Source organism: Neoarius graeffei, chromosome 13 (genome assembly GCF_027579695.1).
Source record: "Neoarius graeffei isolate fNeoGra1 chromosome 13, fNeoGra1.pri, whole genome shotgun sequence".
NCBI lineage: Eukaryota > Metazoa > Chordata > Actinopteri > Siluriformes > Ariidae > Neoarius > Neoarius graeffei.
Genome location: NC_083581.1, coordinates 9853552 through 9866692, shown reverse-complemented (window position 1 = coordinate 9866692; position 13141 = coordinate 9853552). Strand labels below are relative to the sequence as shown.

The 13141-nt window shown below is 42.2% G+C and overlaps 1 protein-coding gene across 1 annotated transcript in view; it reads right to left on the bottom strand.

Annotated features, from left to right (window-relative positions):
* Positions 1 to 13141, bottom strand: part of LOC132896417 (TBC1 domain family member 8) — a 63782-nt gene that overhangs the window by 36638 nt on the left and 14003 nt on the right. The window contains exons 5-10 of the mRNA XM_060937233.1: positions 11568 to 11790; positions 6192 to 6399; positions 2704 to 2880; positions 2486 to 2611; positions 2056 to 2182; positions 1727 to 1935 (exon numbers count right to left, since the gene is read on the bottom strand). Of these exons, the coding sequence (XP_060793216.1) occupies positions 1727 to 1935; positions 2056 to 2182; positions 2486 to 2611; positions 2704 to 2880; positions 6192 to 6399; positions 11568 to 11790 (1070 nt within the window). The remainder of the gene's footprint in view (positions 1 to 1726; positions 1936 to 2055; positions 2183 to 2485; positions 2612 to 2703; positions 2881 to 6191; positions 6400 to 11567; positions 11791 to 13141) is intronic.

The following is a 13141-nucleotide window of genomic DNA, read 5'->3' as shown; positions in this document are numbered from 1 at the left end:
TTGACTATAACATACGGTTATAGAAGAGAAATTATTTATTATCGCACAATCCAGCGTGACCCAGATGAGGATGGGTTCTTGATTGAAACTGGTTCCTCTGAAGGTTTCTTCCTCACATGTTCTCAGGGAGTTTTCCCTTGGCACCATCACCTCTGACTGAACATTAGGAATTTTTTTTCCCCCCTAACAATCTTCACCTTTTAGGCTACATCCACACGATAACGGCAACGAGATGTTATTTAAAAATATATCGCGTCCAAATGGGCAACGATCAGTAAAATATCAGGTCCATATGGCAACGCAACGCTTGCTGAAAACGATGCAATACACATGCCACACCTCTAGGGGCGCTGTAAGACGGTCCCTTCGGAGACACCAGAACAATAGAAGAAGTAAGGACGCATGCGCATAAACTATTATGCGCGAGACTTCATATTAGCCACAAAGTCAGGAAAATCTGTTTGTAAAATTACATTATAATGACCAAATACAATGAAAAGTATTTTTCCAGTCTCACCTGTGAAAGGTAATCCCATGTGATCTCGTTTGGACGGCAAACCTGTTGGTACAGTTAAACGCAGCTAATCTTTATTCTCCGCTTTGACCTATCCAATATGGCGGCGAGGATGACGTATGATTCTACGCGGAAGGCGGCGTCTTTAATGGTCCGGAATAAATTGAATGCTACACGTTGATGGATTAATTTGTTCTTCTACGCCCTTTTTGAGGAATGTATTGTAGGACTTAAACCAACATCTGAAGAGGTGAGATCGCTCCTTTTTTTTCCCTATTTTTGCTGGCGGGATTGACTTTGCCCTAAGGGCAGAGTCTCTCTCTCTCTCTCTCTCTCTCTCACTTTGCACCATTACACAATAAATATTCACAGTGAAAATATTTTGTAAGCGCATTTCATGAACCAAGTTATAGGATTTGTTGACAACTCGCATCGAGTTCGTTACACTTCTACCCGGCGTGAAGCACTCACAGTCATGTGGTTGTGACATCATCGTAAACAAATCCGTTCTACTCATCCAGATGACTTCGCAATGGCAACGTTGCCAGATCTTTCCACTCTGGAACCCATTCTCAAAAAGATTGCGTTTTGGGCACCCAAAACGCCGGTGCCGTGTGGACGCCAGGCCTAAACGATAAGCAATTGTATCGGAGTCACCTGAAGCCGTTGCCGTGTGGACAGGGCCTTAGTTTGCTTCTCAAGATTCTGCTACCTAGGCAGCTGTTAATGAACGTTAAATCCAAATAGATAAACGAACTCTCAGACACTGTATTCACCTGCAGCAGGATGTCGAGTCTAATCAAGCAGGCTTTATAAAGAAAGAGCTTTAGTGTCATTTTGATAGTATAGACTCCTTTAATAGCCCTGAGCAGTAATATGAACACGTACTTGTGGCCTGTGTGTGTAGAGTGCAGTGGGTAGAGCAGGTATGAGAGCAGAGTGAAATTAAAGGCCATCAGGTAGATCTGTTTTGGAGTCTAATGTCTTGAGGGACAGTAACTGTTCATGAATCTGTTAAACTTGGGCCCATTAGCCTTCTTCCACATGCTGCAGGCTTTCATTATACACCGACTGAACGGACTTAACCAGAGCCAGACATTCACTACTGTCAGTGGAAGTAACGTAATGGCTTGAACTAACAAACTGTGGGGGGTCATCACACAGTGCCCCACATTGTGGAAGGACTGTGTACGAGTATGCATGCGTGTGTACCTGGCAGTAGCCAATGCCTGGGTTGCGGAAGGCGTAGGCGTTGAGTACACGGCGTAATGCTGCGATGCCTGTCTCACTCTGAAACGCAGCGTGTTCAGGCAATGAGCGCCGCAGGTCTCTCTCGATCTCGTCACTCGTCTGCTCACTGGTCCTCTCCTCCAGCAAATCAGTATAAGAGCGCGAATGGCTGTTCATAGAGGACCATGCATCTATAACACGCACGTGCACACACACTTTTCTTCATCAGTTCTCATCTCGCCTTCACACTCCTCCGCCCTCTTTACAGCATTCCCTCACCCACACAATTTTTCCTGGTCTAGCTCTCTTACCTGAAAAGGTTAGCCACATCTCTCCACGCAGTGACTCCGGGATGCCCGCAGCTACCAGTTTTCGTGTTTTCTCAGTGCGGAACATATGCACGCCTCGGCCGAACTCCTCAAAGTGCTCATCCCACAGCTAAAACATACACAAGCAGTTGGATTAGGGGACAAGCATGAATGCAGACCCTAAAGGTCACACAGGTAGCAGAGGCATGTCCTAATGCACTTTTTAAGAACGGAATATGCAGAAAAGAGTTCATCGGAGAACTGAAAAGGTTCCGAGAGGAGTCGGAGTAGCTGAGATGGTTAATATAGTTTAGTCCCTACTTCATGTTACAATTATTTTTTTTAAGAAAATTGCTTGGCTACTGAAAACATTTTGGAAATTATTTTTCCTCATAATTAATTCCCTTGACCAATGGTAGAGTGTGGTACTTACACGCCTGTGCTCAGAGGATTCTGATTGGCTGGTTTGGAATGTGGTGATTAGTGCTTCCTCGAGAATAACAGGATGGAGAGTATCATCCGTGTCATAGCAGAACGTATAATATGGCGTGGAGGAAGTCTACACACAAACACGCACAATTACACAAAATTCTTCTTTTTTTTTTTTTTAAATGTGTTGCTCGCCACATGATCTACATTGATCTACGATACCAGAGTCCTTCTGCGGTCGCTCTCCCAGCGAAACACTCGGAGACGTGCATTCAGATCGTCCACCAGCTGGTCTCGTCGCGTCACTTCAATCAGTTGGAATGCCCGCTTCGAGCGCACACTGATGATCACGGGGTTTGGCAGAGCACCAGTGCTCTCTGCTTTCTCCACAGACTGCACCTGAAAGCACATGGAGTCACCTGTGACGATCCGTTAGAACTGGAGTCCTTCTAACCCATGGATATTAGAAAGAATAACCCAGTTGGGGTTATTCTGTTACAAGAAACTAATGAACAGGGTGATCATTTTCCTCTAACTGTGTTTCAAACTGTTTAATCCTCTTACACAACAGTAACTGCGCTGTGGGATGTCCAAGAACATTCCCTCACCAGCGTCTCATTTTTTTCCTCTTCCTTTATGTTAAATCAGACAGACAGACAAAAAAAAAAAAAAAAAAAAAACACAGGCCACAGCTTGTCATGTTACAGAGACACCAGAAAGCATAAACTCCCCTGTCCTGAAGACTTTCCTGTGTACACTGGAGACTCCTTCCGCAAGCATTACATAAACGCCTCTTCACAGAAAAGGTCATCACATCAACAATTAGACAATTTTTTGCTAAATAACATTTTTTTTTAAATTCACCAGTTTATGTGGCGCATCTGCCAAACAGAAACGTCTGAATGGGCTGTTACCATGGAAAGGAGAACATTTGAGAATGAGCACATTAATATAAACCACGGGCGATTGCTCTAAGACAACGAGGGAGGCTCAGCCTCCTCTAAGGTCGAATCCCATTTCACCCCTTGGACCAACCCCTTGGCCCTTCCCCTCCATTTTGCGCGTTCACGTGAAGGGGTAGGGGTATCCCAATCCCAGTTAACGCAGAGGGGAAGGGGTAGGGCTTCTGTACCCCTCCAAACGGAGATTTTCCTGGAGCTGACTCCGAACGAAGGGGTTTGAGTGATTTCCCACAATGCCATGCGGATTTCAGCGAGATTTCATGCGGATTTCAGAAAGATGGCGGTTCCCGCGGCGAAAGATTGTCATAAATGTATTTTCTCCATTATTTACGTGTTTTAAGTTGTTATCCAGAGGAAACACGCCGCTTGATTCGCTTTCGAGCTGAGAATGAGCAGCGATTTCTGAAATCCAAGCTGCTGCTAAAAAGCTTTGGGAGTGAGTATTGTTTTCGGTTGCTTGACTGCGTACGTTTTGTTCTGTTATTCTCGCTTTTATTGTTTACATGAGTGTTCTGACACCTCATTCTGTCGGATGTGGTGCACGAAGCGCCAAAGATATCCCATTCAGTGGTGTTAGTTAACAAATCACACCCTGCCAGCAGAGATTTCTGGCTCTGACTGTAGCGGCTGGTCGCAGCCAATGACGCATTTGGTCGCGTTTTGTTAACGTAAATGCTGACGGAGGTACGCGATGACGTATGCGATCGTTGAAGGGCTATCCCAATACGTAGGGGTTGAATTTCAAGCCCTATCCCTTGTAGCTCAGTTTCAAGGGGAAGGGCCAAGGGGAAGGGGGAGGGGTAGGGGGAGGGGTAGAAATTAGAATTGGGATTGGGCCTAAAAATGACGAACATCGAATCATAGAAATATATGTGCTCAACCCAACTACAGTGCAAAATCATTCCGTTATAACTTTCCCCAGTTCGCCTAATGTGTGCGTGAGTTTTTCCCCCTCGTGACAGCGCGATGCAGCCCAGCCTCAGTGCACTTCAATGGCATTGGGAGCTATGCGTTTTCAATATCAAAATGCAAGACGATTATTGGACAAATACTGCGAAAACGCCCGCCCACGGAGTCTCACGGACTCCCAGCCTCAGTGGACTTCAATGGCATTTGGGAGCTCTGCGCTTTTCAATCTCAAAATGCAAGATGGTTATTGGACAAATACTGCGAAAATGCCCGCCTACGGACTCCCAGCCTCACATGGGAGGGACATGGCAAAGCTTTCCGCGAGGAGACTGGTGATTGGTGAAAGCGGCCGGATATTTTCTTTGATTGACAGCTCGTTTCAACTATAGACAGGCAGCGGTGAATTTCAGTTCAGTCCCATGCGGATTCGCAAGTGCTGTGGTGTATTGTAAGAGATCGGCTTACATTTCGATTTCATTCATTACATACGGTTTCTACCAGCTTTTTTAGTTTGTATATATTTTCATTGTAAATAAAGTGTAAATATAGTGTTGTCAAGTTTGCTATCTTAGTTCCAGAAATTTTGTTTATTTGAGTGACTGAACTTGAACTTGAGGGGGCTAGTCAGCTAGCAAGAAAGCTGCGCACGGATGCCAAGCATTGCTGATTTAATTTTGGCGAAGCCATTTGCCAGTCTTCCTTTCGAGGAAAAAATTAAAATTAAAGAGCAGGGTAGACCAATGCCTCAAATTGACTTGGTGAAAAAGGTAGGGAATAATACTCGTTCCTTTCAGCTCTCCTGGTACGAGAAAGTGAATTGGCTAACAGCAAGTGACCCACATCAACAACAGTAAATAGGCTACTTTAGTAATATGTCATGGATGGACCAAAAATATAGAATCTATTTAAAATGTTTATGCTGAGTATATTATATTGGAATATATATTTTTCTGGATATGAATTAAACACCGCTACAATTTTGAAAACATTTTTAAACAAAAACACAGCCGAGAACATTTCACGCTACAGACCTGGATTAAAAGTGAAGGGTTATCAAAATTGTCAATAAAACATTTCTCAGTCAAAATAAGTAAAATATAGGGAAAGTGTCATTGAATGAAATGTGTGGCACCCAGCTCTATGTTTGGCTCCCCAAGGTCAGTGCTTGTGCCTATTCCAGAACACTCTGCTGTTACTGCTGAGGTTCCTGACAAAGAGCTGCTTTCAATAATGATCACTTTTTAAACAACATGCCACAATTTTAAAATATAAAATGTTAAAATATACCCCCCCCAACACCACCATCATGTATATTGGACAGTAGGCTAATGGGCCAAAAGAACCTGTTATTTCACAGTTTGTGACCCTGCCAACAATCAGCCAGATCAGAGGTAAGAGTATGGGCAAAATTGATGTGTTTTTTCTTTTTTCTTTTAAAATCTGGAAATATCGTAACCGACCAGCCTCCCGTTTGAAAGACTACCAGCCGCCACTGATATAAACCTATCATTCATGTTACAGCTGGAACATCAGAGCTGCTGTAAAAGGTTAATTAACACGTCCTGAACAATCGGTGATGCTGTGGAACAAAAACTAATAAAATACACATAAATACCAAATACAACTTCAGAGATACTGTCAGAGGCCAAATAAGGACCAAACACACCTTTAATTCAAGGTCCAAATAGGCTAAAACCTTCAGTATTATGAAGTTTCTATGAAAATACACTATTAATGCTACAGTGAGGATCCAAATCTTTCAGTTCTCTTCAAAAGTATAGAAAAAGTTCACATCTGCACATATTTCTGGATAACAATTTGATCAATTATCATCCGTACCTCAGCGAGTGGGATAAGGAGGGTGCAGTGTCCCTCCTGAAGGCTGCTGAAGGCCATGTAATTTTCTGTAACATAGAGAGTCCCAGCTGTATGACATCGGGCATGAGGCGTCCAAGCTGCACATCGCATCACTTCCTTTAATGTCTCAGAACGTGGGAGGCCAAAAAGCGACAGCACATACTGGCACAGGGCCTGCTGCTCCAGTGCCCTAACACACACACACACACACACACCACACTTTTTATGGCCTATATTGCTAAGTGTGGCATCACTGCAGCCAATTTATAAATACACATACACCACTTTTCACACATAGTTCAATTAATATAGCTGCACAGTGCCTGCACGCACGCATGCACGCACGCACACACATTAGCGTACACACCCACTAGTTTCTCACATTGGCATGTTTTAAAAATGCCTCCTTTACAGCTCTAAAGAATACATTTTACTCTACTCTCTCTCTCAACTTATTTCTGTTCCTCATTTACTCTGCCTTCCTTATCTTTACACAACTTTCCTTTGGAGGAAATGAAGCAAAAACAGAATCTTCATGCTGAAGTTGCTTGCATAAATGTGTGAACATCTGATGAGTGTCACATTTTAGTACCAGGCATGTAACGATATATCATGTGATGGTAAACTGTGATACAAATGTATGACTGAATCGATGAAATAAAAAAAAAAATGAATTGTGATTATCTGGCTGCATAATCTCAGTGGTTCCTAGATGTAACTAAGTTGTTTAGACAGCAGAGGAGACAATAATGTAAAATACATGTGACTTCACACTAGGTGGAAGTAATACAGCTCTAATGCCACAACAAACAGATTCAACAAGAAATCTGAGCTCTCTTTTACCGACTGCTGAAAGGTGAAAAAAAGGAGACAGTAATTTTCTGTTTCAGTCTGATTACAGCCTTTACAAACATTTGTAAAAGTTTATTAAGAAAAGGCCTGTTTGTTACTGTTTTCATTTTTAACAAAAGGAATGTTTTAATTAAAAAGGCTATATTTTACTGCAACCTTTGCAAACGTGGGTTTATTATTGTTGGGGGGGGGGCTGCCATAGTACCCACAATTCCCTGCTTCACTTTATGGCCCATCTTCTCCCCTTTCACTGTTACAGCATTGAACACACCAATCCCTGTACTCGATGCCATGTTCTATCTCCACCCATCCTTCTGACTCCCTGTAATGGTATTGGATACAGAGATGATACCGGATACCAAATACAGTGACGTCACGACTGTGCTTTAAAACCCGCGGCGGAATCGAAATTCGGTCTCTTTGGCGTTATTCCCACGCGTGAAAGAGACGTCGTTGCATCTGTGCTACAGAAGAACAAAGGACAAAGAACAAGCTATTGATACCGGACCTTTAGCCAAAGTTCAATGTATTTGATCTTCGCATAGTTGCAATAATAACTGAACTGGTCAGTTACTGCAGCCCATGCAGTATTTTAAAGAGAAAAGGCGACCGGATCCCTTTTCCCCTTCGCAACGTCGATGAGCTACAACCAAGATTCCTTCCAGATCATCGGACAACTGACGGGACACTGAAGATCTTCAGCTGATGAGCTGTAAAAGCAAAAGGAACAGAACTGTTTTTTCCCTGGACCTGCGTTCTGCGCTGTCTTCGGATAACAGACGGCACACTTTCAGTCGGCAAGCAAGCACGATCTCAAGTAAGGCTGGCATCTGGGCAATTGTTGGTCTTAGTTGTGGCTAGTTAACGTGAAGAGTGTTGTTTATTTGAATTTATTCATGGTTTAAATGTACACATTTTGATTCACATGAAAGCCAGTCTTAGACCGCGTGTTGTTTGATTTGCTTGTTTACTATTCATATTAGTTAGATCATGCATGCTCTCTCTCTCTCTCTTTTTAACTCCCTCTGTCGCACTAAACCCCTCAACATTGGGATTTCAGGAGTATCTAAGCATTGAGTAGAAGTTTGGGTTTAAGGCCTAGCTAGGACTAGTTTTCAGCTACAGATCCTTTTGTTACGCTCCTGCGCACAGCGCCTCGTTGCCTCACTCCCCTCCTCCTTGTCGTGCGCCTGCACACGCTATCTCTCCCTAGCTCCTCCTCATCTCGCTAGTGTGCAGCCACCTACACACACTCACATGATTTCCCTCTCACATTTTAACATTCACTCACCCCTACACTGAACACTTGCATATAGCCCATTACTTCTGGTCACCATTAGTGCCTCGGTTATCATCATATTCACTGTTGATTTCTTACTCTGTTTACTGCTGGTTATTAGTCTACTTACTATTGCTTTATACACTACTGATTATTACTTGTATATATTGTATTATCATTTATATGGAATTATTCCTTGGCTGCTATTGTTGCTATATCTGATCAGTATTAGTTTGCTAATTCGTCTCAGCTATTTCAATAAATGGTACCTTTGGAGTAAACTGTGTCCTGTCTATTGCTACAACATTCACTGAGTGCCAACCTCTGCCAAACAAGTATTCTAATTGCCATTGCCCATTGGGTTGTTATATGAATGTTATAGATCTAGAGTAAACGTATTACATTAGAGCTAAAATACTCACTAAAACTATAGCAGCATCACCACTAAGTTATTCCATTGATTTTACGAGTTTAGCTATAAACTATTAGACACTTGAATTAATGAATTTATGAGACTGATCCCTTTTTACATGAGACTGATTCGATAAGCCTGTTGCACCTACACTGTTATTGAAAAAATGAACTTTTTTTAACAAAAGGAATATTTAAGTTGATGAACAGGAAAGTAGATGTTGCATTTCTTTGGTAATATTTTGGAAAAAAAAATCATCATGGGAAAATTTAATCATGAACCCAATATCATGAACTGAGTGAATCATTACATGGTTTTCCCCAAAGCGTTTTAGCGTATCGGGCCCGATACGCTTGTCGCTTTAGTTAAAATCCGATACGCTTAGATTTATACCAATACGTTAAATTTCTTACCCACAAGTAACTAGATACATAGGAGAGCAAATAAACAGATCAATTTACATATTGATTGATGTTTGTGTTAAACAAGCGGTCTTTTTTTCCAATGTTTGTGTTGATTCTGTCAAAAGTAATATGTCCGCGTGGTATGATGTAAACAAACTAATCTGTTGGTCATGTCAAGATCACATGTTCAAACCGTCCAATAAAATTATCGAAAGAAAACGTCAGATGTCCTGGAATTTTCCGATTCATTATAAGCGATCTCACTGGCTGCCAATGTTGTCCCCCACCAGACGGACAAAGCCGACTGATTTTAATCACAAAAGTTTGACCTAGTCTATCATCATTATGGCTTCGATCAAAGATTGGTTGACTAAACATCAACAAACCCACATAAGTGATGGCGCACAAAACCAGACAACTGTCACGACAACGAAAACGTCGTCAATTTTGATCACAGCAACTGGCTCAAAAAGCACTCGCTGGACAATCTGATCCACATCAGCATGGATGACAGTGAGATGGACTATGAGAGGGTTGCCCAACATTGGGCCAAGCAAAAGCCAAGGAGAATTAATCCGCTTTAAAGGAGTAGAAAACTTAATTCATTAGTTTGGGTTTGCAGAAAGATTATGTACTTCTACACACTCTCACGAAGTGAAGTTGTCCAAATGTGTTAAATGTAGCATAATTTCAAATAATAATCATAAGCAGTTTTGGCGGTATGATGTCACTGGGATCCATTTAACAAAAGAAAGCTCCGGATGATTCTTTTGTTAAAGGCTCACAGTGACGTCACACTGCCAAATATGCTTATCATTATTATTCGAAATGATGCTACATTTGACACTTAACAAATTCTCTTCATGAATGTGTTAAGTACATAATCTTTTTGCAAACTTAAATGTATGAAATAAGTTTCATTTTCCTTTAAATATATGTTTTAATCTTAATCTAGTCCATTTAATAAAGTGCCAAAATTTAAAGGAATACACCACCCCCAAGTGAAATTGAGTCAGTCCCTGCAGTCCCTAGAGTTGGATGAGTGAGCCAAAGCGTTTTGTAGCCGACCCAGCCATTGTCCTGATCTGGAAACGTCCCGGTTAGCTTAGTCGCTGTAATCCGGTGTGTCCAGCTAGCATTGTCGTTGCAACAGTGAATCAAATAACTCAAGATTTTTTATAATTATTTCTCATGACCTGTACATTCACATTGAGTACACATATCAATGCAAATTAACACGAAGGGATTTACTAGACCAATTTATATCTGGAACTATTTTCGGCCACAGCACAGGCAAAGCACCGCTGCAGGTACAAAGACACCACGCAGCACCACAACTTCCGTCAATACACCAGTGTTACCAGGGTAACCAGGGTTTTCAGGTGCTGTGTGGTGTCTTTGCGCCTCCAGCGGTTCTTTGCCTGTGCTGTGGCCGAAAATAGTAACAGATATAAATTGGTCTAGTAAATCCCTTCGTGTTAATTTGCATTGATATGTGTACTCGATGTGAATGTACAGGTCATGAGAAATAATTATAAAAAATCTTGAGTTATTTGATTCACTTTTGCAACGACAATGCTAGCTGGACATGCCGGATTACAGCGACTACGCTAAGCTAACGCTAACCAGGACGTTTCCAGATCAGGACAATGGCTGGGTCGGCTACAAAACGCTTTGGCTCACTCATCCAACTCTAGGGACTGCAGGGACTGACTCAATTTCACTTGGGGGTGGCGTATTCCTTTAAACTTTATAATATGCAGTTGCCTTACTTTTCAGTACATCTTAGTTATACATATATTATGGTAATTGCATCAGAAACATTCTAAATCATTACAGTTATAGTAATACAGCAACTTATTTTAAAGGTGGCAGTTCTTAGGTTCAGATCCCTTTGTGATCAACAGGTCATGATGATCGATTCTCTTCATTGGACTGCATAAGATGGAGCAAACCACTGTTCATATTTTCATGCACATTTTTTTGTTACAACACTACTTGATCATAGATAATTAAGGGATCCCCGTAGATTTTCAATCTATCATAGACCTCAGTAATCTATAACAAAACAGTTTAACTTGCATGTTGAACTTTAAGGTGAAATTTCAAGTGTGTATACATTAATACTATTTAGGTCAGAAATCATTGAAACACTGGTAAAATCTATCCTATAATCATGGATCTAAAACCTCTCAGAGACCCTGAAAATGCACCTGAGAGCATCTATTTTCAAAACATTTTCCAGGGGGGCATGCCCCCGGACCCCCCTAATTTCGCTTCGCGCCTTTGGCGCTCAACTGTCTGTGCATTATCATGCCAGAATTTAGGGCTTTCATTTTTTTCTGGAGAAAACACTGCATTACATGTCTATTTAGGACTAACAGAAATGTCTACTCGTGGGTTCATCTTACCGTTTAGTAATATTGGAATCCGGGTCCACTTTGCCGTTATCAAACAGTCTTCGCAGTGCCATGTCGCCCAACTGAGTCATCACGGTCATCACTTCATCGACATCAAGGAACATGGAGAATTCACGCTGCTTCTGACGCGTTTGAACTCGAATCGCATCATTGATAAGACCAAAGGTCGCACGCTCCAGAGCCGTGACTTCTGCCCATGGAATCAACAGCTTCACTGCAAATGAAAGGCAGGAAACAAAGTCTGGAACGAGTAGCTGGCAAAGTTTCGTTTTGGATAGCAAGTAACCTTAGAGTCATGCATTTACAATACAAATGTTATGATACCATTGTAAAATACAATAAAAACACTAGAAACCCACTTTGATATAAAGTATTCAATACTGGCATATGCCTAACCCAATTAGACACAATGTGTCCGGGAATTCTGAAGGATAGCATCTAATAACAGACTATTATTTGGACAAAATATACCAATATGTTATTCAATCCCTACATGTAAACGTATGTACAGCTATTCTGTCTACGTAGCGTATAAAGCTGCAACAATTAGTTGATAGCATCGATTACGGTAATGTAGTACAACAGTAAAGCCTCTGGGGGCAGCAGTGCTGCTACTAAAGCACCACATAGCGCTGTGCACAAAACTGTTTTCAGGCCCAACACTGCTAAGACCATGTGTGCCATCTCATCTCATTATCTCTAGCCGCTTTATCCTGTTCTACAGGGTCGCAGGCAAGCTGGAGCCTATCCCAGCTGACTACGGGCGAAAGGCGGGGTACACCCTGGACAAGTCGCCAGGTCATCACAGAGCTGAAACACAGACACAGACAACCATTCACACTCACATTCACACCTACGGTCAATTTAGAGCCACCAGTTAACCTAACCTGCATGTCTTTGGACTGTGGGGGAAACCGGAGCACCCGGAGGAAACCCACGCGGACACGGAGAGAACATGCAAACTCCACACAGAAAGGCCCTCGCCGGCCACGGGGCTCGAACCCGGACCTTCTTGCTGTGAGGCGACAGCACTAACCACTACACCACCGTGCCGCCCCCATGTGTGCCATCTTGAGGTAAACACTGGGGGCAAAACTTATACAGTAGTTAAATGATTGTCCAGTTTGGCTTTATTCGGCTTATTCATGTGCTCTTCAGTTTTGATGACAATGGCCCTCATTTACGAAACAAAATGTACGACAGAGAACCAGGCAAACAGTCATTTCCATGCAACGCTCAGGATTTATCAGTGTGGACGTAAGCAGAGGCTACAATCAAATCTCACATCAAGTCTCACCGTACGTACGCAAGTTTGAGTCAGCACAAATGCGTCCCCAAGCTAGATGTGGCTGCATATTCTTATGGCAAAATATGATACTTTGTAATGACCTACATCAACTGCATCATATCTCCCTAACACAGGCAAAATAGGCATTTCCAAACTGCAATTAACACGGTTAACAGTTTTTGGTGCAAGATTAATTTCCCTTTCATTTTGAGATAGCCTTCTTGTTAGGTGGACCACGAGCCGGCCTAGTGTTTAGCATGTCCACCTTTCGACCAGG